At 47.8% G+C, this 20,520-nt stretch overlaps 1 protein-coding gene across 4 annotated transcripts in view; it reads left to right on the top strand.

Moving 5' to 3' along the window:
* Positions 1 to 20,520, top strand: part of LOC134936467 (hepatic lectin-like) — an 80,760-nt gene that overhangs the window by 29,174 nt on the left and 31,066 nt on the right. For 3 of the 4 annotated variants that reach the window (XM_063931507.1, XM_063931505.1, XM_063931508.1), the window contains 3 exons: positions 9,199 to 9,261; positions 14,109 to 14,156; positions 14,982 to 15,127. In XM_063931507.1, the coding sequence (XP_063787577.1) occupies positions 9,199 to 9,261; positions 14,109 to 14,156; positions 14,982 to 15,127 (257 nt within the window). The remainder of the gene's footprint in view (positions 1 to 9,198; positions 9,262 to 14,108; positions 14,157 to 14,981; positions 15,128 to 20,520) is intronic. The other variant, XM_063931506.1, reaches the window with a different exon arrangement.

Consider the following 20,520-nt stretch of genomic DNA (forward strand, 5'->3'; position numbering starts at 1 on the left):
CGGCCTTTATCTCTTCTGACTTGTCCCCAAAAGAGCGGTCTTTGGATGTGGTAAGGGCTCCCCATATATATGTGGAGAGGACTGTCTCTATCAGGAGGTCAGATACCCTTTTTGTATGGTTTGGTTTCCACAAACGTGGCTGGCCTGCGAATAAGCAAACCTTGGCCAGATGGATTGGAATGGCGATTGCACATGCTTATGCACAGGCTGGACTTCCAGCACCTGCTGCTATTATAGCCCATTCTACTCAGTCTGTTGGACCTTCTTGGGCGGCCCACCATGGCTCATCTGCAGAACAATTGTGCAAGTCGGCTACATGGTCCTCAGTGAACACGTTCATTAGGTTCTATGCCTTTGATACTTCCGCCTCCCAGGATGCTTCCTTTGGACGCCCGGTTCTCATACCCGCTGAGTCGCGTCCCCTCCCTTGAGTAACTGCTTTAGTACATCCCCGATGTATTTCCTGTGGACCACAGTGTACCCCGCTGCAGAAAAGGAGAGTTATGGTAGACTTACCATGGTTAACTCTCTTTCTGCAAGGTACACTGGGTTCCACAGGGCGCCCACCCTGACGCACCTAGCTTCTATGGGTTTATATGGCATTAGCCGCTGGTCCCTTCTCCTGTTGTGAGAATGTGGTTCTATGTGACATAAATACCTAAAAGTCTGAGACTCTAACATCTATCTCCTGAGGAAACCACTGGCTGTTGAAATAGCGGAGAAACGCGTTGAGTTTCAGTTAAGCAGACTGAAAAAAGCCACTGTTCACGCATAGCAGCTGAATTCAACTTCCATCAAATCCAGGTACGCTCTCCTCCCCCGGTAAAATGACAGCGGGACTATACCGGGACATCGCTCCATGGCTTCAAACATTTTGTGCATTCTCCCGTGGGTGAGATCAAATTCTGTTTCTAGGGGTAGTAGCAGAGCGTACCCGATTAATAGCTCCTTTAATATATTTGGGATCCCATACATAATACTGACTTTGCCTTGGAATATTTATCAGATGCATTGTCTCAAAATCTGCATTCCCAAATAATGGATAATGGATCAGCTATATAATTAGTAAGCTACTTAAAAATCTCTTAGTATGATCACTGTTTGTGACCTTTCACTATTATATACATGTGATGCTGCTTTTTATGTGTCTTTGTGAAATTAGTAAATTACTATGTCATTAAAGAAATCTGTCTTATTCAAATAATTTTCATCAGCGCTCCTTTCTGCTGACTAAACTAAGGTGGCAGAGTATCCTATTTTGGGTTTGAAAAATGACAGTTAGGAGCTGGTTGGCTGGTATTTTATCTCCTTCCACTTTATCTCCATTCAAGGCTTAGTAAATAGACCCCTAAGTTAGATACTTAACTAAAGTGGGCTGTCATAAAAAGTAATGCACACCTAATTGCAGTGTTGCAGGCACCTGGCTGCACTGATTATGGGGGTAATTCAGACCTGATCGCTAGGTAGCGATTTTTGCAGCCCTGCGATCAGAAAGTTTCCTCCTACAGGGGGAGTGTATTTTAGCTGTGTAAGTGTGCGATCGCATGTGTAGCAGAGCTGCACAAACTGATTTTATGCATTCTCTGAGCAGCCCAGGACTTACTCAGCCGCTGCGATCACATCAGCCTGTTCAGGACCGGATTTGAAGTCAGACACCCTCCCTTTAAATGCTTGGTCCCGTCTGCGTTTTTCCAGACACTCTCTAAAAACGGTCAGTTGCCACCCACAAACGACCTCTTCCTGTCAATCTCCTTGTGAACGCCCGTGCAAATTGATTTTCCATACCATCCCTTCGCTGGCCAGTGATCCCCTTTGCAGCCATCCGTCGCGCCTGCGCATTGCAGTGCATACGCATGCGCAGTTCGGATCTCTGACAAAATTAACCCTAGTATGTATGTGAGTACGTATAAATGTGCTAGGGAATATAGATTGTAAGCTCCACTGGGGCATGGACTGATGTGAATGTCCAAATATTCTCTGTAAAGCGCTGCGGAATATGTGTGTGCTATATAAATAACTGGTAATAATAGTAATCTGATTGTCCGCTTTGCGAAAATGCACAGCAGCGATCAGGCCTGAATTACCCCCTGTATTGTGTCACTTACCATCAGGCAGTGCAGGCACTAATGACAAGATTGGAAAAAGGGGGGGCCTGGATTGCACATCCTATTACTAAAGATATCAAGAGGTGCTATCATGCTGAGGCGTCTAATACAATGCTGGAGGAAGAGAGATGCAGATGCACACTCTAAGCACTAAGAACACTGATAGTAAAAATAATTTAAATAAACCATCACAATTAACATGCAGTATAATTGAAGCTCTTAGCACACATTTGGGCAAATATGCGGGCCCATGTACCGCGGCCAGGTGACTTCAGCACATGGGTCCCTAACATTCCTAATACTATCACCAATGACAAGATTCCCAGCCGATATGATCAGTGGCACGCAGCTGCCAGCTCGGTGACTCTGGTCTGAGGCGGAGCTTCTTGTCTTTGCTGCGGGCTGTGGGGAAAGGACGGGAGGTTTGCTGTTGGAGCAGAGCAGCAGAGGATGGCTGCAACACAGGGTCAGTGTTGTTGTGTCCCACCACCAGCCTTGGGCACGGGATAAGAGCACTGAACATGGCGGCTGCAGCTGATAAGACCTGGCTCTTCATAATCACCTTTGCGGAAACAGCCTTCATTTTGGCGGTTGGCTGACTGTGCGGCACCCCCATGGTAAGGGCGCCCTAGGCAGCTGCCTAATCATGGTGCCGACCTTTAGTTAAGGCCACGGTGTCTGATAGAGGGTGGGGCAGGTATGGGGTATCCAGGTCTTGGCCTGTCTGGAGCCCTGGAGTCACTGCAGTCATGCAGCCCCGGGTTGTTGTGCATTCACGTGCAACAACCCTGGTTATTTAATGGGGTGGTAGTGGCTAAAGAGGGCCATAAACCATTGAAGGTCAGCAACCATTAATGGTTTGCCACTAATGGTCGATGACAGAGATCTCTTTCATTGATGGAAGAGATGCAGCAATTTTTTTTCCCATCTTGTGGCACTTAGTGCCATTCCCTTGTTGCTTACCCGCCACACCCTTCCTTGATTGGCCCACCGACTTCCCATGACCAACAGCAGATATGGTTTACTATCATCAATGGTCATTCCCAGATAGACAGAGAGAGAGAGAGGGGGTGTGTGACATGGAGGGTGTGAGGGACACAAGCAGGCTGGGCCATTGGGAGATATATCAGGAGGGAGCGGAGTGGGCTTTTGTGAAGAGATGGGTTCTCAAGTACTAAAACTGTATTAGGCACATGAATATCCTTACAAAGAATTAAGGTTCAAAAAGGGTTGAGATTGCCTAAAGGATAAAAAAAGGGGCAGACTAGATGGGCCAAGTGGTTCTTATCTGCCGTCAAATTCTATGTTTCTCTGACGTCCTAGTGGATGCTGGGAACTCCGTAAGGACCATGGGGAATAGCGGCTCCGCAGGAGACTGGGCACAAAAGTAAAGCTTTAGGACTACCTGGTGTGCACTGGCTCCTCCCCCTATGACCCTCCTCCAAGCCTCAGTTAGATTTTTGTGCCCGAACGAGAAGGGTGCACACTAGGTGGCTCTCCTGAGCTGCTTAGTGAAAAGTTTAGTTTTAGGTTTTTTATTTTCAGTGAGACCTGCTGGCAACAGGCTCACTGCATCGAGGGACTAAGGGGAGAAGAAGCGAACTCACCTGCGTGCAGAGTGGATTGGGCTTCTTAGGCTACTGGACACCATTAGCTCCAGAGGGATCGAACACAGGCCCAGCCATGGAGTCCGGTCCCAGAGCCGCGCCGCCGGCCCCCTTACAGAGCCAGAAGCAAGAAGAGGTCCGGAAAATCGGCGGCAGAAGACATCCTGTCTTCACCAAGGTAGCGCACAGCACTGCAGCTGTGCGCCATTGCTCCTCAGCACACTTCACACTTCGGTCACTGAGGGTGCAGGGCGCTAGGGGGGGGCGCCCTGAGCAGCAATAAAAACACCTTGGCTGGCGAAAATACATCACATATAGCCCCCAGGGCTATATGGATGAATTTTAACCCCTGCCAGAATTCATAAAAAAGCAGGAGAAAAGTCCGCGAAAAAGGGGCGGAGCCTATCTCCTCAGCACACTGGCGCCATTTTCCCTCACAGCTCCGTTGGAGGGAAGCTCCCTGGCTCTCCCCTGCAGTCACTACACTACAGAAAGGGTTAAAAAAGAGAGGGGGGCACTAATTAGGCGCAGTATTAACAATACAGCAGCTATAAGGGGAAAAACACTTATATAAGGTTATCCCTGTATATATATAGCGCTCTGGTGTGTGCTGGCAAACTCTCCCTCTGTCTCCCCAAAGGGCTAGTGGGGTCCTGTCCTCTATCAGAGCATTCCCTGTGTGTGTGCTGTGTGTCGGTACGTTTGTGTCGACATGTATGAGGAGGAAAATGATGTGGAGGCGGAGCAATTGCCTGTAATAGTGATGTCTCCCCCTGGGGGGTCGACACCTGAGTGGATGAACTGTTGGAAGAATTACGTGACAGTGTCAGCTCTTTACAAAAGACAGTTGATGACATGAGACAGCCGGCTACTCAGCTTGTGCCTGTCCAGACGTCTCATAGGCCGTCAGGCGCTCTAAAGCGCCCGTTACCTCGGATGGCAGATACAGACGTCGACACGGATACTGACTCCAGTGTCGACGGTGAAGAGACAAACGTGACTTCCAGTAGGGCCACACGTTACATGATTGAGGCAATGAAAAATGTTTTACACATTTCTGATAATACAAGTACCACTAAAAAGGGTATTATGTTCGGTGAGAAAAAACTACCTGTAGTTTTTCCTGAATCTGAGGAATTAAATGAAGTGTGTGATGAAGCGTGGGTTTCCCCCGATAAAAAACTGATAATTTCTAAAAAATTATTGGCATTATATCCTTTCCCGCCAGAGGTTAGGGTGCGTTGGGAAACACCCCCTAGGGTGGATAAAGCGCTCACACGCTTGTCAAAACAGGTGGCTCTACCCTCTCCTGAGACGGCCGCCCTTAAGGATCCTGCTGATAGAAAGCAGGAGGGTATCCTCAAATGTATTTACACACATACTGGTGTTATACTGCGACCAGCAATTGCCTCAGCCTGGATGTGCAGTGCTGGGTTGGCGTGGTCGGATTCCCTGACTGAAAATATTGATACCCTAGATAGGGACAGTATATTACTGACTATAGAGCATTTAAAAGATGCATTTCTATATATGCGTGATGCACAGCGGGATATTTGCCGACTGGCATCAAGAGTAAGTGCGCTGTCCATTTCTGCCAGAAGAGGGTTATGGACGCGACAGTGGTCAGGTGATGCGGATTCCAAACGGCATATGGAAGTATTGCCTTATAAAGGGGAGGAGTTATTTGGGGTCGGTCTTTCAGACCTGGTGGCCACGGCAACAGCTGGGAAATCCACGTTTTTACCCCAGGTCGCCTATCAACATAAGAAGACGCCGTATTATCAGGCGCAGTCCTTTCGTTCCCATAAGGGCAAGCGGACAAAAGGTTCCTCTTTTCTGCCCCGTGGCAGAGGGAGAGGAAAAAGGCTGCAGCAAACAGCTAGTTCCCAGGAACAGAAGCCCTCTCCCGCTGCTGCCAAGCCCTCAGCATGACGCTGGGGCTTTACAAGCGGACTCAGGCACGGTGGGGGCCCGTCTCAAGAATTTCAGCGCGCAGTGGGCTCACTCGCAAGTAGACCCCTGGATCCTTCAGGTGATATCTCAGGGGTACAAATTGGAATTTGAGACGTCTCCCCCTCGCCGTTTCCTAAAGTCTGCTTTACCGACGTCTCCCTCCGACAGGGAGGCAGTATTGGATGCCATTCACAAGCTGTATTCCCAGCAGGTGATAATCAAGGTACCCCTCCTACAACAGGGAAAGGGGTATTATTCCACACTATTCGTGGTACCGAAGCCGGACGGCTCGGTGAGACCGATTTTAAATCTAAAATCTTTGAACACCTACATACAGAGGTTCAAGTTCAAGATGGAGTCACTCAGAGCGGTGATTGCGAACCTGGAAGAAGGGGACTATATGGTGTCTCTGGACATAAAGGATGCTTACCTTCATGTCCCAATTTACCCTTCTCACCAAGGGTACCTCAGGTTTGTGGTACAGAACTGTCACTATCAGTTTCAGACGCTGCCGTTTGGATTGTCCACAGCACCCCGGGTCTTTACCAAGGTAATGGCCGAAATGATGATACTCCTTCGAAGGAAGGGAGTTTTAGTTATCCCTTACTTGGACGATCTCCTGATAAGGGCAAGATCCAGGGAACAGTTGGAGGTCGGAGTAGCACTATTTCAGGTAGTGTTGCGGCAGCATGGTTGGATTCTCAATATTCCAAAATCGCAGCTGATTCCGACGACTCGTCTTCTATTCTTAGGGATGATCCTGGACACAGTCCAGAAAAAGGTGTTTCTCCCGGAGGAGAAAGCCAGGGAGTTATCCGAGCTAGTCAGGAACCTCCTAAAACCGAGCCAGGTCTCAGTGCATCACGGCAGTTTCCACGCAAGAACTTTCCAGTGGGACCTGCTGGACAAATGGTCCGGGTCGCATCTTCAGATGCATCAGCGGATAACCCTGTCACCAAGGACAAGGGTGTCTCTCCTGTGGTGGTTGCAGAGTGCTCATCTTCTAGAGGGCCGCAGATTCGGCATTCAGGACTGGGTCCTGGTGACCACAGATGCCAGCCTGCGAGGCTGGGGAGCAGTCACACAGGGAAGGAATTTCCAGGGCTTATGGTCAAGCCTGGAGACATCACTTCACACAAATATCCTGGAGCTAAGGGCCATTTACAATGCTCTAAGCTTAGCAAGACCTCTGCTTCAAGGTCAGCCGGTGTTGATCCAGTCGGACAACATCACGGCAGTCGCCCACGTAAACAGACAGGGCGGCACAAGAAGCAGGAGGGCAATGGCAGAAGCTGCAAGGATTCTTCGCTGGGCGGAAAATCATGTGATAGCACTGTCAGCAGTGTTCATTCCGGGAGTGGACAATTGGGAAGCAGACTTCCTCAGCAGGCACGACCTCCACCCGGGAGAGTGGGGACTTCATCCAGAAGTCTTCCACATGATTGTAAACCGTTGGGAAAAACCAAAGGTGGACATGATGGCGTCCCGCCTCAACAAAAAACTGGACAGGTATTGCGCCAGGTCAAGGGACCCTCAGGCAATAGCTGTGGACGCTCTGGTAACGCCGTGGGTGTACCAGTCAGTGTATGTGTTCCCTCCTCTGCCTCTCATACCCAAGGTACTGAGAATTATAAGACGGAGAGGAGTAAGAACTATACTCGTGGCTCCGGATTGGCCAAGAAGGACTTGGTACCCGGAACTTCAAGAGATGCTCACGGAGGATCCGTGGCCTCTACCTCTAAGAAGGGACCTGCTCCAGCAAGGACCCTGTCTGTTCCAAGACTTACCGCGGCTGCGTTTGACGGCATGGCGGTTGAACGCCGGATCCTGAAGGAAAAAGGCATTCCGGATGAAGTCATCCCTACCCTGATCAACGCCAGGAAGGATGTAACCGCAAAACATTATCACCGCATTTGGCGAAAATATGTTGCGTGGTGCGAGGCCAGTAAGGCCCCGACGGAGGAATTTCAACTGGGTCGATTCCTACATTTCCTGAAAACAGGAGTGTTTATGGGCCTGAAATTGGGTCCATTAAGGTTCAAAATTCGGCCCTGTCAATTTTCTTCCAAAAAGAACTAGCTTCAGTCCCTGAAGTTCAGACGTTTGTAAAAGGGGTACTGCATATACAGCCTCCTTTTGTGCCTCCAGTGGCACCTTGGGATCTCAATGTAGTTTTGGGGTTCCTAAAGTCACATTGGTTTGAACCACTTAAATCCGTGGATTTGAAATATCTCACATGGAAAGTGGTCATGCTATTGGCCCTGGCCTCGGCCAGGCGCGTGTCAGAATTGGCGGCTTTATCCTGTAAAAGCCCTTATCTGATTTTCCATTCGGACAGGGCGGAATTGAGGACTCGTCCTCAGTTTCTCCCTAAGGTGGTTTCAGCGTTTCACTTGAACCAACCTATTGGGGTGCCTGCGGCTACTAGGGACTTGGAGGACTCCAAGTTGCTAGACGTTGTCAGGGCCCTAAAAATATATGTTTCCAGGACGGCTGGAGTCAGAAAATCTGACTCGCTGTTTATCCTGTATGCACCCAACAAGCTGGGTGCTCCTGCTTCTAAGCAGTCTATTGCTCGTTGGATTTATAGTACAATTCAACTTGCACATTCTGTGGCAGGCCTGCCACAGCCAAAATCTGTAAATGCCCACTCCACAAGGGAGGTGGGCTCATCTTGGGCGGCTGCCCGAGGGGTCTCGGCTTTACAACTTTGCCGAGCAGCTACTTGGTCAGGAGCAAATACGTTTGCAAAATTCTACAAATTTGATACCCTGGCTGAGGAGGACCTGGAGTTCTCTCATTCGGTGCTGCAGAGTCATCCGCACTCTCCCGCCCGTTTGGGAGCTTTGGTATAATCCCCATGGTCCTTACGGAGTCCCCAGCATCCACTAGGACGTCAGAGAAAATAAGATTTTACTCACCGGTAAATCTATTTCTCGTAGTCCGTAGTGGATGCTGGGCGCCCATCCCAAGTGCGGATTATCTGCAATACTTGTACATAGTTATTGTTAACTAAATCGGGTTATTGTTGTTGTGAGCCATCTTTTCAGAGGCTCCTCTGTTATCATGCTGTTAACTGGGTTCAGATCACAGGTTGTACGGTGTGATTGGTGTGGCTGGTATGAGTCTTACCCGGGATTCATAAATCCTTCCTTATTGTGTACGCTCGTCCGGGCACAGTATCCTGAGGCTTGGAGGAGGGTCATAGGGGGAGGAGCCAGTGCACACCAGGTAGTCCTAAAGCTTTACTTTTGTGCCCAGTCTCCTGCGGAGCCGCTATTCCCCATGGTCCTTACGGAGTTCCCAGCATCCACTACGGACTACGAGAAATAGATTTACCGGTGAGTAAAATCTTATTTTCTATGTTACTTAATTTTTGTGTTAGCATTTATATAACACCAGCATATTCTGCTGCACTTTACAAAACACTAATCAAATAAGGTAGACACAGAAGTAAGAGGGTCCTGCTTGCTAGCTTGTAATCTATAAGAAAATAGATAATTGTATCTTTTTTTTCCAATTGACTCCACCAGGTTCTGTATCTGAAATTAGAAATTTGGCCAGCAACAGTGATCTTCTCAGCCTGAACAGCAGCGGTAAGATGTCACTCTCCGGGTCTATAAGCTAGTTTACTTAATTAATAGACCCTAAGACATAAATGCTTAACATTACATATACTTTACAGGGTATACAGGTATACAGCGTTATGGTGGGTAAATCATGCACTATAGTAATTTAAAAAAAAATAAAACAGGAGAAAGTTACATAACGGCTAAACATTCACCGCAGTTAAAATTAGTCTTAAAAATATTACGGTGTAGGAGATTACTAAAGGTTGAACTCGATGGACAAATTGTCATTTTTCAAACTCAGCAACTATATTACTATGTTTATTAAAGAAAAAAAAGAGATAGTCCTACTGCAAAGAGAAATGACCTAATGTTGAAGTAAATACTGAATATATTTTACGTGCCTCTTACCGCAAGAGCTACCTTTTGTTATTTTCTTCATGCATGCAGCGTTCGTAAACGCCGATATGCATGCGGAGAGTAGCGGAATACATTGCAAGCAAAATGCAATGCTTGCTGCATCCCACCCACTGTCCTGAAGGCGGATGTATCTCTCTCTCTGGGAATTGCAGTTGTCACAAACACCTTTGGGGCGGGATTTTCTAAAGGGAAAATGCGGTAAAACCCCCGTTTTACCGCATTTTCAAATGTACTAACTCCCGACCGCCGCGTTTTTGCCTCATAGGGTATCGCCATCTTTTTATGACAATACCCTATAGAAGCCTATGGGATTCTTACCGCCGCCCCACGCCGCATCCCGCCGCCGCTCACGACGACTCCCCCTTCCCCTTCGGCATACCTGAGCTGCTGCTAGTGCGGCCCCCCTCCTCCTTCTCCCCCGCATCACAGCCTTGTCTCCTGGCTGCAGGGGGGAGGAGGAGGAGCCCGGGGACTCCCTGCACACGTCACCTCCCGAGTCTGGGAGGTGACGGAGACCCCCGCTGACCCCCACAGACATCATCGCGGGGGACCTCCTATACCGCATTGCGATACTAATCGCATATGTTAGTACATATGCGATTAGTATCGCTGCGGTAGGCGGCGAGAAGCGGCGATGGCTTATAGTAAATCCCGCCCTTGATCAGAAAAATGTCCCTCTCTAGCTGCATAGATTTTATTGTGATGTGACTTGCTGAATGAGTACCATAGTCACTAGTCTTCTAACTTTCTGGATATTTAGCATATACTGTATGAAAACACCACAACTCATAATGAGTTGGAGTCTTTCAGTGGTTTGGTATCGGGCTCAGGCTCCATCCTGTGTCTGGATGCCATTTCCTCCTTGTGTTAGAAAACGCAGTACAGGTTGGTGTTCCAAAATACGGATTTTTTTGAGAGTGAGATAGTGAAACCTTTGTTTTCTGATGGCTCAATGTACACAAAGTTATTAAAAATATTGTATTGAATGGCCTTCAGGCTGTGTGTATAAGGTGTATATGAATCATAAATGCATTCTGTGCTTAGACTTAGGTCCCATCACCATGATATCTCATTATGGTATGCAATTATTCCAAAATACTTCTGGTCCCCAACATTTTGGATACAGGATACTCAACCTGTATTGATGTGAGTACCCAGCTTTCCTGTCTCCTTGAAGTCTGTCCAACATGTCCCACTATGATACAATGTCTGTGCATGCACTAAGCTAGAGTGACCATTGCCCCTTTTTCCTGGGACACTCATGAATTACACAGGTTCTGTGGCTGATTAAAACCAGCTGAAATGTAGGCTTGAAGTCAGTCAGCCACAGAACCTGTGTAATCCATGAGCGTCCCAGGTAAAAGGGATAATATGGTCACTAGTCTCCACTTTAGGTGCAATTATTTTAAAAGTTCCACAACAAGGACCCGAGCCTCCTCCACACGCAATGCCGGTGGTCACTCAGTTGAGAGATTAATGCATTAAAATGCCAGACTAGAGCGCACACGTTACCCTGAGCAGCAGAGCCGTAACTACCTGTGTGCTGAGTGTGCGCTGCCCACCGGCACTGTACACAGGCACACAGGCACTGTAGGCGCAATCAACACACTCTCTCTCACCCCCGCTGCCGCCTCCCGCATCAAGCGCAAAATGGCCATGGCTTCTGGCACCTGCGATTGCTTTGATCTGTCTGCCGCCACCGCCCACCCTCTCGCCCACAGCTAGCCTTTCCCAATATAGTTGTTACATGCAGAGCTGCGCTCATCGGCAGCGCCAGCGGTGCACACGTGACTAGGAACCGGAGTCCAGCCAACGCAGGAGTGCACTGAGGCACCGTGGGTTGAGTCACAGAGGCGGGGGGAGGTTACAGCTGGCTGCAGGAAGATGGGAATACATACTTGGCTCAGCGGCTCAACACTGGTGTTACTCATTGTTCTCTACACGCTCCCTACACCCACACTCTCTGCTTCCCTCACTCACCCTCACTGATCCCTACACCTGCCCTCACTGCTCCCTACACTCACCCTCGCTGATCCCAACACCCACTCTCTCTGCTCCCCTCACTCACCTACCCTCGCTGCTCCCTACACCCACTCTCTCTGCTCCCCTCACTCACCCACCCTCACTGCTCCCTACACTCACCCTCACTGATCCCTACACCCACTCTCTCTGCTCCCCTCTCTCACCCTCACTGCTCCCTACACTCACCCTCACTGATCCCTACACCTACTCTCTCTGCTCCCCTCACTCATGCATCCAGTTTTGAATATGGGGGGGAGCCGATGCTGTTTCTTGCACACAGCGCTAAAATGTCTAGTTACGGCACTGCTGAGCAAGCACACAGAGGTGCTGTATCATTGACACAGTATCAGAAAGGGGGTAGAAATGTGATGGGTGTTTCCTGGGTGGTGACTGGTTAGTGGCGAGTAGGGCACGCAAAAATGTTCCATTCAGTGGGTGTGCTATACGGGTGTCGCAGGCATGTGAATGCAAGTGGCTGCATTCCCTACCCACAGCCCAGCCTTGGTCAGATGGAGAAACTGCACCAGCCTTAGGACTGGTGCCAATTTCAATGGTACAACCTACGGAGCCGTATAAGGATACACCAATTAGTATTACAGTGTGAATGGGCGTCTCAGTTCTTGCACATTTGGCCACATGGGTGTACACAAGGTAAGGAGTTTGTAGGCCATTTGCATAAAGTCGCAGACTGGCGACTGCCAATACACACTGCTGCATTCACTTTTGTGTGTGATTCGGAATCGGCTCCCAAGTCTGCTTCTGCCCGCAGCAGACAGTTATACACGGGTCAGCCGGCCCATTCTTGGCTTTCAGCATCAGGTGATGCTCTGTCAGGACCAATGAGAAAGTCAGCCCCTGAACCACAGAAAAGAAAACGCACTGCTACTGGATCTACCTATTTCAGAGACAAGAAATAACACAGGAAAGGAGAAGGAAACAGACTATATACCATCCTTTATCATGTTTCTAACTAACTTAGGGCCTGACTTAAGGGGGGTACACACGGAGAGAGCCAAGCTTAATGTCTAAGCAATCTGACTAGATTGCTTAGACAGGGATCAGGTATCTAGGTCAACAAGACTTAGGTCTACCACTATTGGTTGACAGGGTTTCTAGGTTGACAGGGTCTTTAGGTCGACAGTTCAAAAGGTTGACATGAGTTTTTCATCTTTTTTCTTTTTTGGAACTTTTTCATACTTTACGATCCATGTGGACTACAATTGGGAACAGTAACCTTCGCTAGCCATGCAAGGGGACACGGTGCACTAATTGGGGTGCCCGATCACTGTACGGCGAAAATGACATGAATTTTTTTTTAAAACTCATTTCGACCTTTTGACCTGTTGACCTAGAGACCCTGTTGACCTAAAATCCCTGTCTACCTAGTTACTGTCGACCAATAGTGGTCGACCTAGACACTTCGACCTAAGTGTGGTCGACCTTGCATACCATACCCCTTAGAAATTAAGCACGGATCTCTCTGTGTGTATGCCCCATAGCAATTGCGATGCGCTGCCCCGCGCAGCGCTATCGCTGGTACTAGATTGGCCTGCATGCAGGCCAAATCTAGTGAGATCGCTTATTTCACCGCTGGGTGAAATGAGCCTTCCCCCTGTCCCCTCACCCCTCTCTAAGCACACATTGCGCTGTGTGCTGAACGAGGGAGAGATGTGTGCTGAGCGTTCTGGGCTAGATCGCTCAGCACACATCTCTGGATACAATCTCCCCGTGTGTATACGGCCTCTTAAGGTGTGTACACACGGTGAGATTCGGGCTAACCTCGATTCTCACTATGCGATTGGGACTGTGGTCGGTGTCGCAAGCCTAGATGACTGTGCTTGCAATACTGACTATGTACGATTGTGGCTAAGTGTAAATTTTGATATACTTTTAAACTCAAAATTGACTTGCCTACGCAGTCTATCTAGGCTTGCAATACCGACCTCGTGGGACCGCGCATTGGTATTGCATCGGGATCGCAAGGTGACTTTCACCTTGTGATCTGCACTAAAAAATCTCACTGTGTGTACACACCTTTAGACCCAATGCTGCAACTGATTGTCGCAATGTTGATCCAATGCGGAGTCTTCGGATGCAGGCAGCAGATGTCAGAAGCCGGCAGTGGGCGTCTTTTTACACAAGATGACTCCTGCGGCTTTTGCATATGTTTTGCACAGTCGCTGCATACAAAGACACAGCGGTGGCAACAATTGAATCAGGCCCTTAGAAGGGGGCTTACTTATTGTAAAATCTGCCATGGAGTATTAAAGCAGAAAATAATAGTTTTGAAGTGGTGTTATACTTTAATAAAGTGGACATGAATATTAATGTGTATTAGGATGTGTATATATATATATATATATATATATATATAATATTCCAAGGTCAAGTTGTTTATCTGCATACATTGTTTACAAGTTGCTGTCTTGCAGTTGGCGAATTGACTACAAAGGTGAAACAAATGGAGCAAGATTTGAAAAGTAAGATAATTAAAATTAAACATGCAGAAAACAATGTAGTGCAATTCTGTTTGATGTAATGAGATAAATAGGAAACAATGAAACCAGGATCACAACCTTCTTTGCTTACAAGTCTCTTGATGTTTTGCCTGGAAAAGCAATATTTCCAGTTGGGTTCTCATAATTTACAGGGATTCAGAGCTTAGGACGCCAATGGTTCTACTCAGGGCTGCCAAGAGAAATTCTGGGCCCCGGTGCAACAATTTTCTGGGCCCCCGGCCCCCTAGAGGGGGTGTGACCCCAGTATGCTGGGGCCATGGCCACACCTCTTTATGGGCGTGTCTAGCACATGAGAAGCACCCACTCAGAATAGCATGGCATGCCTCCTAGCCAGGGCAGTAGAGAGCCTGGCTGGGCCCAGGTACTTTCAGGGGGCATGGCCTACTCACAGGAGACATGGACCTGGGCCCCTCCATCAGACCTGCCCACTTGGAGGGTGTAGCCACACCATTTTAGGGCATCTTTAGCAGGCTTGGGCCCTGAAACTTTGCATACCCACTTGATGCCTCTGATCATCAACCTAATATCTTAATGTACTGGTACAGAGTTTCCCAAACTCCATCATTACAGTCCAGGTGTTAAGGATATCCATGATTGAGTCCTGATGGTTAAATTAACTGAGGTACTAATAAAGTGACCTGTGCTCAAGTATGGATATCCTTAAAACCTGACTGTAATGGTGGAGTTTGGGAAAATCTGTACTGGTGGATACTTCAGTAAGAAGTTCCCAGTTTATGCCATAATCTATAATAATGTACTTTCTCCTGCTACCTTCATCTTTTTCAGAGGCACCTTCCTGTGGCCCAAATTGGGAACGATTTGAATGTAGTTGTTACTACTTTTCATACATCAAATCTAACTGGATGAAGGCCAGGGCCATGTGTATTGGTCGAGACAGCGACTTAACTGTAATTACCAGTGAAGCAGAACAGGTGAGATGTTTGTGAAGTGCAATGTACTAAACACCAATAACAGTCCATGATCCAATCACAGTTGATTTTTGACAGTGGTTCCCATACGCAGTCAGAGTGGCAGAGCTTTCGAAAAAATATGCCGGCATATCAGCCCCAACCCGATCTGGTTACTAAAAATATGTGATTTTAAGGGCTTGGGGGAGAATTTTGCTAATTCTCCTTCAATTGGTCTGTAGTACATTTAGGTGATACTAAAATAATGTGAAAAATGTGTGACAATACCCCATATCACATTATTTTAGTAAAAATATATCTTTGGTAAATATGCCCCAGTGTGAAATCGCTGACATCAGTGACAGTTGCGGCTATGTACCACGATCTTATGCAAGGGGCATCCACTTGGGGGAATTGCGCTAATTGGTAACAGCTACATTTCTACTTCGCTGGTCTGCAGCCAGGCCCAGCCACTCATCAATGCAGCCAAGACCAGCAAACAGGATCCCCGCCGGCTATTGCAGAACCAGACATGTAAGAACATACAGTACTGCAGCACCTGTTACATCACTACTACTGGTTAGGGGGAGATTAGTGGCAGTGGTGGTGGTCCACAGAAGTTCAGACAAGGGGGTTATCAATTTTATTGGCCGGGAGCCCCACAAGCCTTAATCCGACCCTGGGAGGACGGCATGGAGAATAATATGGGATTAGCATTTTGAGTGCACATTTGGTAATTTTAGGCACAGTAACTCAATTCTTAGAGTAGCACCATCTACAAATACAGCCCTGGGTGATGGGTGCTGTGCTAGGAGAGGGGTGATGGGTCAGAGATGGAATAACAGCAGTGCAGCCGGGGGCCGCTGTAGGCAGCAGTATAATTAGTCAGACTGTCTCATTTTACGCCAGCCGCAGCTACGCCCTATAACAAAGGAGGATGCCTGGTCGCGGTCTGGTCGAAGGCACCAGCGAGGGACCTGTGGCGGTGGAGTCATTAGTTCAATCATCACCCTTCAAGTTGGCACCACTGCAGCTGTCTCTCTGTCTTGTCTCTGCTGACCGTGCATGGCATGCTGGGAGGAGGGACAGACTCATCTGCTAGGGGGCTGCATCAAATTGCTTAGGGCCAGCTCTGCGTCCGGCAGGCCATAGAGCTATATAGCTAACAAATACAAAGTTAATATAGTGATTGTCTGGTGCATTATAGCATATGGCCCAGAGGAATTTATAGTATTGAAGCCTCTATACCATATTCTTACATTATAATAGGAATGGTGAGAGTGTGATGGTTGTAGCTTCAGTTCCCACCTCAGATGGAAGTACTGAGACAGACGAGGAGAGTGAACGCATGGAGATACAGTAAAGGTGCCCATACACTTGTCCGATTATATTCGACACGATATCTGGCCCGATTTCCCTTGAAGCTCACCTTGAGATTAATTTGCACCGAAAGTGCTTTTCTCATAAGTCCTAGAGGATGCTGGGGTCCACTTCAGTACCATGGGGTATAGACAGTTCTGCAGGAGCCATGGGCACTTTATGACTTTTCAAGGGTGTGAACTGGCTCCTCCCTCTATGCCCCTCTCCAGACCTCAGTTTTAGAAATGTGCCCAGGCAGACTGGATGCACTCCAGAGGAGCTCTACTGAGTTTCTCTGAAAAGACTTATGTTAGGTTTTTTATTTTCAGGGAGAACTGCTGGCAACAGTCTCCCTGCTTCATGGGACTGAGGGGCCAGAAGTAGGAACCAACTTCCTAAAGAGTTTCATGGCTCTGCTTCTGGCTGACAGGACACCATTAGCTCCTGAAGGGAACTGAACGCTAGCCGTGCCTAGATGCTCACTCCCACAGCACGCCGTCACCCCCCTCACAGAGCCAGAAGTCAGAAGACAGGTGAGTGTTAGAAGACAGATCTTCAATCAAGAAAGTGACGGCTAAAGATACAATCGGCTGGGTGCAGGGCACGCGGGGGGGGGGGGGGGGGGGCGCCCTGGGCAGCATGAAACCTATGGAAACTGGCATAAATAAGGGGCATAAGTTGCTGTGGTACAGTCCTACCCCCGCCAGTATAAAAAATTACCTCATAAAAGCTAAGGAGAAACACACCATTGAAGAGTGGAGCTTCCTCAGTCAGCCAGCACACTGCTCAGCGCCATTTTCTCTCTCTCCTCAGGCTGCACAGACAACGCTGGTCTTCCTCCACTACTGAACAAGTATCAGGGTGCAAAACGGGGGGGGGGGGGGGGGGGAGCACAGTGAATTTGGTGCTATATAATTGTGTAATTAGCATTAGAAAAGCGCTGCATGTCCGTGGGCATTTTGTGTTCACAGACATTGTGTTACTGGTGCTGGGTTGTGAACTGGCAAATCCTATCTGTGTCCCTCTGACAGATTTTACTGTGGGTCTCTCCCCTATAAGTGTCCCGGAGTGTCTGTGGTGTGGTTGTGCACGTGTGTGACATGTCTGTGGCAGGGAATTCTTCCTCTTTGGGAGACATGTTAGAGACACAGATGTGTAATATGACACCAAGAGCCTGACTGGGTGAAAGGATACATGATAGTGTGAATCATATCAGTAAGAGGTTGGACTGAATTTCATACAGAAAACTGAATATAATCTGTTGAAGATGTGATTTTTAATAGTTCTGCCTTTCATCCACAGGGATCCCTCTGGGTCACATACAAATTTGCACAAGTAGTACAAACAGATACCGACACGGACTCTGATTCCTGTGTCGACACTAGTGATTCCAGGGGAATAGGTCCTAAGTAGTGATGAGCGGGTTCAGTTCCTCGGAATCCGAACCCCCCCGAACTTCACCCATTTTACACGGTTCCGAGGCAGACTTGGTTCCTCCCGCCTTGCTCGGTTAACCCGAGCGCGCCCGAACGTCATCATCCCGCTGTCGGATTCTCACGAGATTCATATTCTATATAAGGAGCCGCGCGTCGCCGCCATTTTCACTCGTGCATTGGAGATGATAGGGAGAGGGCGTGCAGCGTTCTCTCAGTTTCTGTGTTCAGTGTGCTGCAAATATCTGTGCTCAGTGTGCTGCAAATATCTGTGCTCAGTGTGCTTGCAAATATCTGTGCTCAGTGTGCTGAAAATATCTACAGTCTCTGCCTGAAAAACGCTCCATATCTGTGCTGCATTGTAGTTTATAGTAGGAGGACAGTGCAGAATTTTGCTGACCAGTGACCACCAGTATTATATAGCAGTACGGTACAGTAGTCCACTGCTCTACCTACCTCTGTGTCGTCAAGTATACTATCCATCCATACCTGTGGTGCATTTTAGTTGTGCGCAGTATTTATTGTAGGACGACAGTGCAGAATTTTGCTGACCACCAGTATATAATATATAGCAGTACGGTACAGTAGTCCACTGCTCTACCTACCTCTGTGTCGTCAAGTATACTATCCATCCAAACCTGTGGTGCATTTTAGTTGTGTGCAGTATATATAGTAGGAGGACAGTGCAGAATTTTGCTGACCACCAGTAAATAATATATAGCAGTACAGTACAGTAGTCCACTGCTCTACCTACCTCTGTGTCATCAAGAATACTATCCATCCATACCTGTGGTGCATTTTAGTTGTGCGCGGTATATATAGTAGGAGGACAGTGCAGAATATTGCTGACCACCAGTATATAATATATAGCAGTACGGTACAGTAGTCCACTGCTCTACCTACCTCTGTGTCGTCAAGTATACTATCCATCCATACTTGTGGTGCATTTTAGTTGTGCGCAGTATATATAGTAGGAGGACAGTGCAGAATTTTGCTGCCCACCAGTATATAATATATAGCAGTATGGTACAGTAGGCCACTGCTCTACCTACCTCTGTGTCGTCAAGTATACTATCCATCCATACCTGTGGTGCATTTTAGTTGTGCGCAGTATATATAGTAGGAGGACAGTGCAGAATTTTGCTGACCACCAGTATATCATATATAGCAGTACAGTACAGTAGTCCACTGCTCTACCTACCTCTGTGTCGTCAAGTATACTATCCATCCATACCTGTGGTGCATTTTAGTTGTGCGCAATATATATAGTAGGAGGACAGTGCAGAATTTTACTGACCACCAGTATATAATATATAGCAGTACGGTACAGTAGTCCACTGCCAGGGCCGGTTCTTGGGCGCTGTGCGCCCCGGGCGACAATAGGGGGTGTAGCTTTGTACAGGGGGCGTGGTCATTTACGCCCCCTGTACAGACTGAAATGATGTGCGGTGTACGATGACGTCATCGCGCACCGCACAGCAAAGGTCCTCTCCACGAAGGGAAACTTGGGTCACTTCGCTTAGTCACACAGCTACCTCATTGCACCTCTTTTTTTCTTTGCATCATGTGCTGTTTGGGGACTATTTTTTAAATCGGCCATCCTGTCTAACACTGCAGTGCCACTCCTAGATGGGCCAGGTGTTTGTGTCGGCCACTTGGGTCGCTTAGCTTAGTCACACAGCTACCTCATTGCACCTCTTTTTTTTCTTTGCATCATGTGTTGTTTGGGGACTATTTTTTAAATCTGCCATCCTGTCTAACACTGCAGTGCCACTCCTAGATGGGCCAGGTGTTTGTGTCAGCCACTTGGGTCACTTAGCTTAGTCACACAGCTACCTCATTGCACTTCTTTTTTTCTTTGCATCATGTGCTGTTTGGGGACTATTTTTTAAAATCTGCCATCCTGTCTGACACTGCAGTGCCACTCCTAGATGGGCCAGGTGTTTGTGTCGGCCACTTGGGTCGCTTAGCCATCCAGCGACCTTGTGCGCCTCTTTTTTTATTTGCATCATGTGCTGTTTGGGGACTATTTTTTTAAATCTGCCATCCTGTCTGACACTGCAGTGCCACTCCTAGATGGGCCAGGTGTTTGTGTCGGCCACTTGGGTCGCTTAGCTTAACCATACAGCTACCTCATTGCACCTCTTTTTTTCTTTGCATCATGTGCTGTTTGGGGACTATTTTTTAAATCGGCTATCCTGTCTTACACTGCAGTGCCACTCCTAGATGGGCCAGGTGTTTGTGTCGGCCACTTGGGTCGCTTAGCTTAGTCATCCAGCGACCTCGGTGCAAATTTTCGGACTAAAAATAATGTTGTGAGGTGTTCAGAATAGACTGGAAATGAGTGGAAATTATGGTTATTGAGGTTAATAATACTATGGGATCAAAATTACCCCCAAATTCTATGATTTAAGCTGTTTTTGAGGGTTTTTTGTAGAAAACCACCCGAATCCAAAACACACCCGAATCCGACAAAAAAGCATTCAAAACATGTTTTAGCTATAAAGGAGGTGTTAGAAGTTACAAAGCCCCCTCTTTTACCACAAGGAGAGGGTTTACTTTAGTAAAGAAGTAATGTAATTTTCCATCCACCTTAGGAGTTGAACAGTCTCTTGGAGGGAGTCT

The sequence above is a fragment of the Pseudophryne corroboree genome, chromosome 6 (genome assembly GCF_028390025.1).
Source record: "Pseudophryne corroboree isolate aPseCor3 chromosome 6, aPseCor3.hap2, whole genome shotgun sequence".
NCBI classification, from domain to species: Eukaryota; Metazoa; Chordata; class Amphibia; order Anura; family Myobatrachidae; genus Pseudophryne; species Pseudophryne corroboree.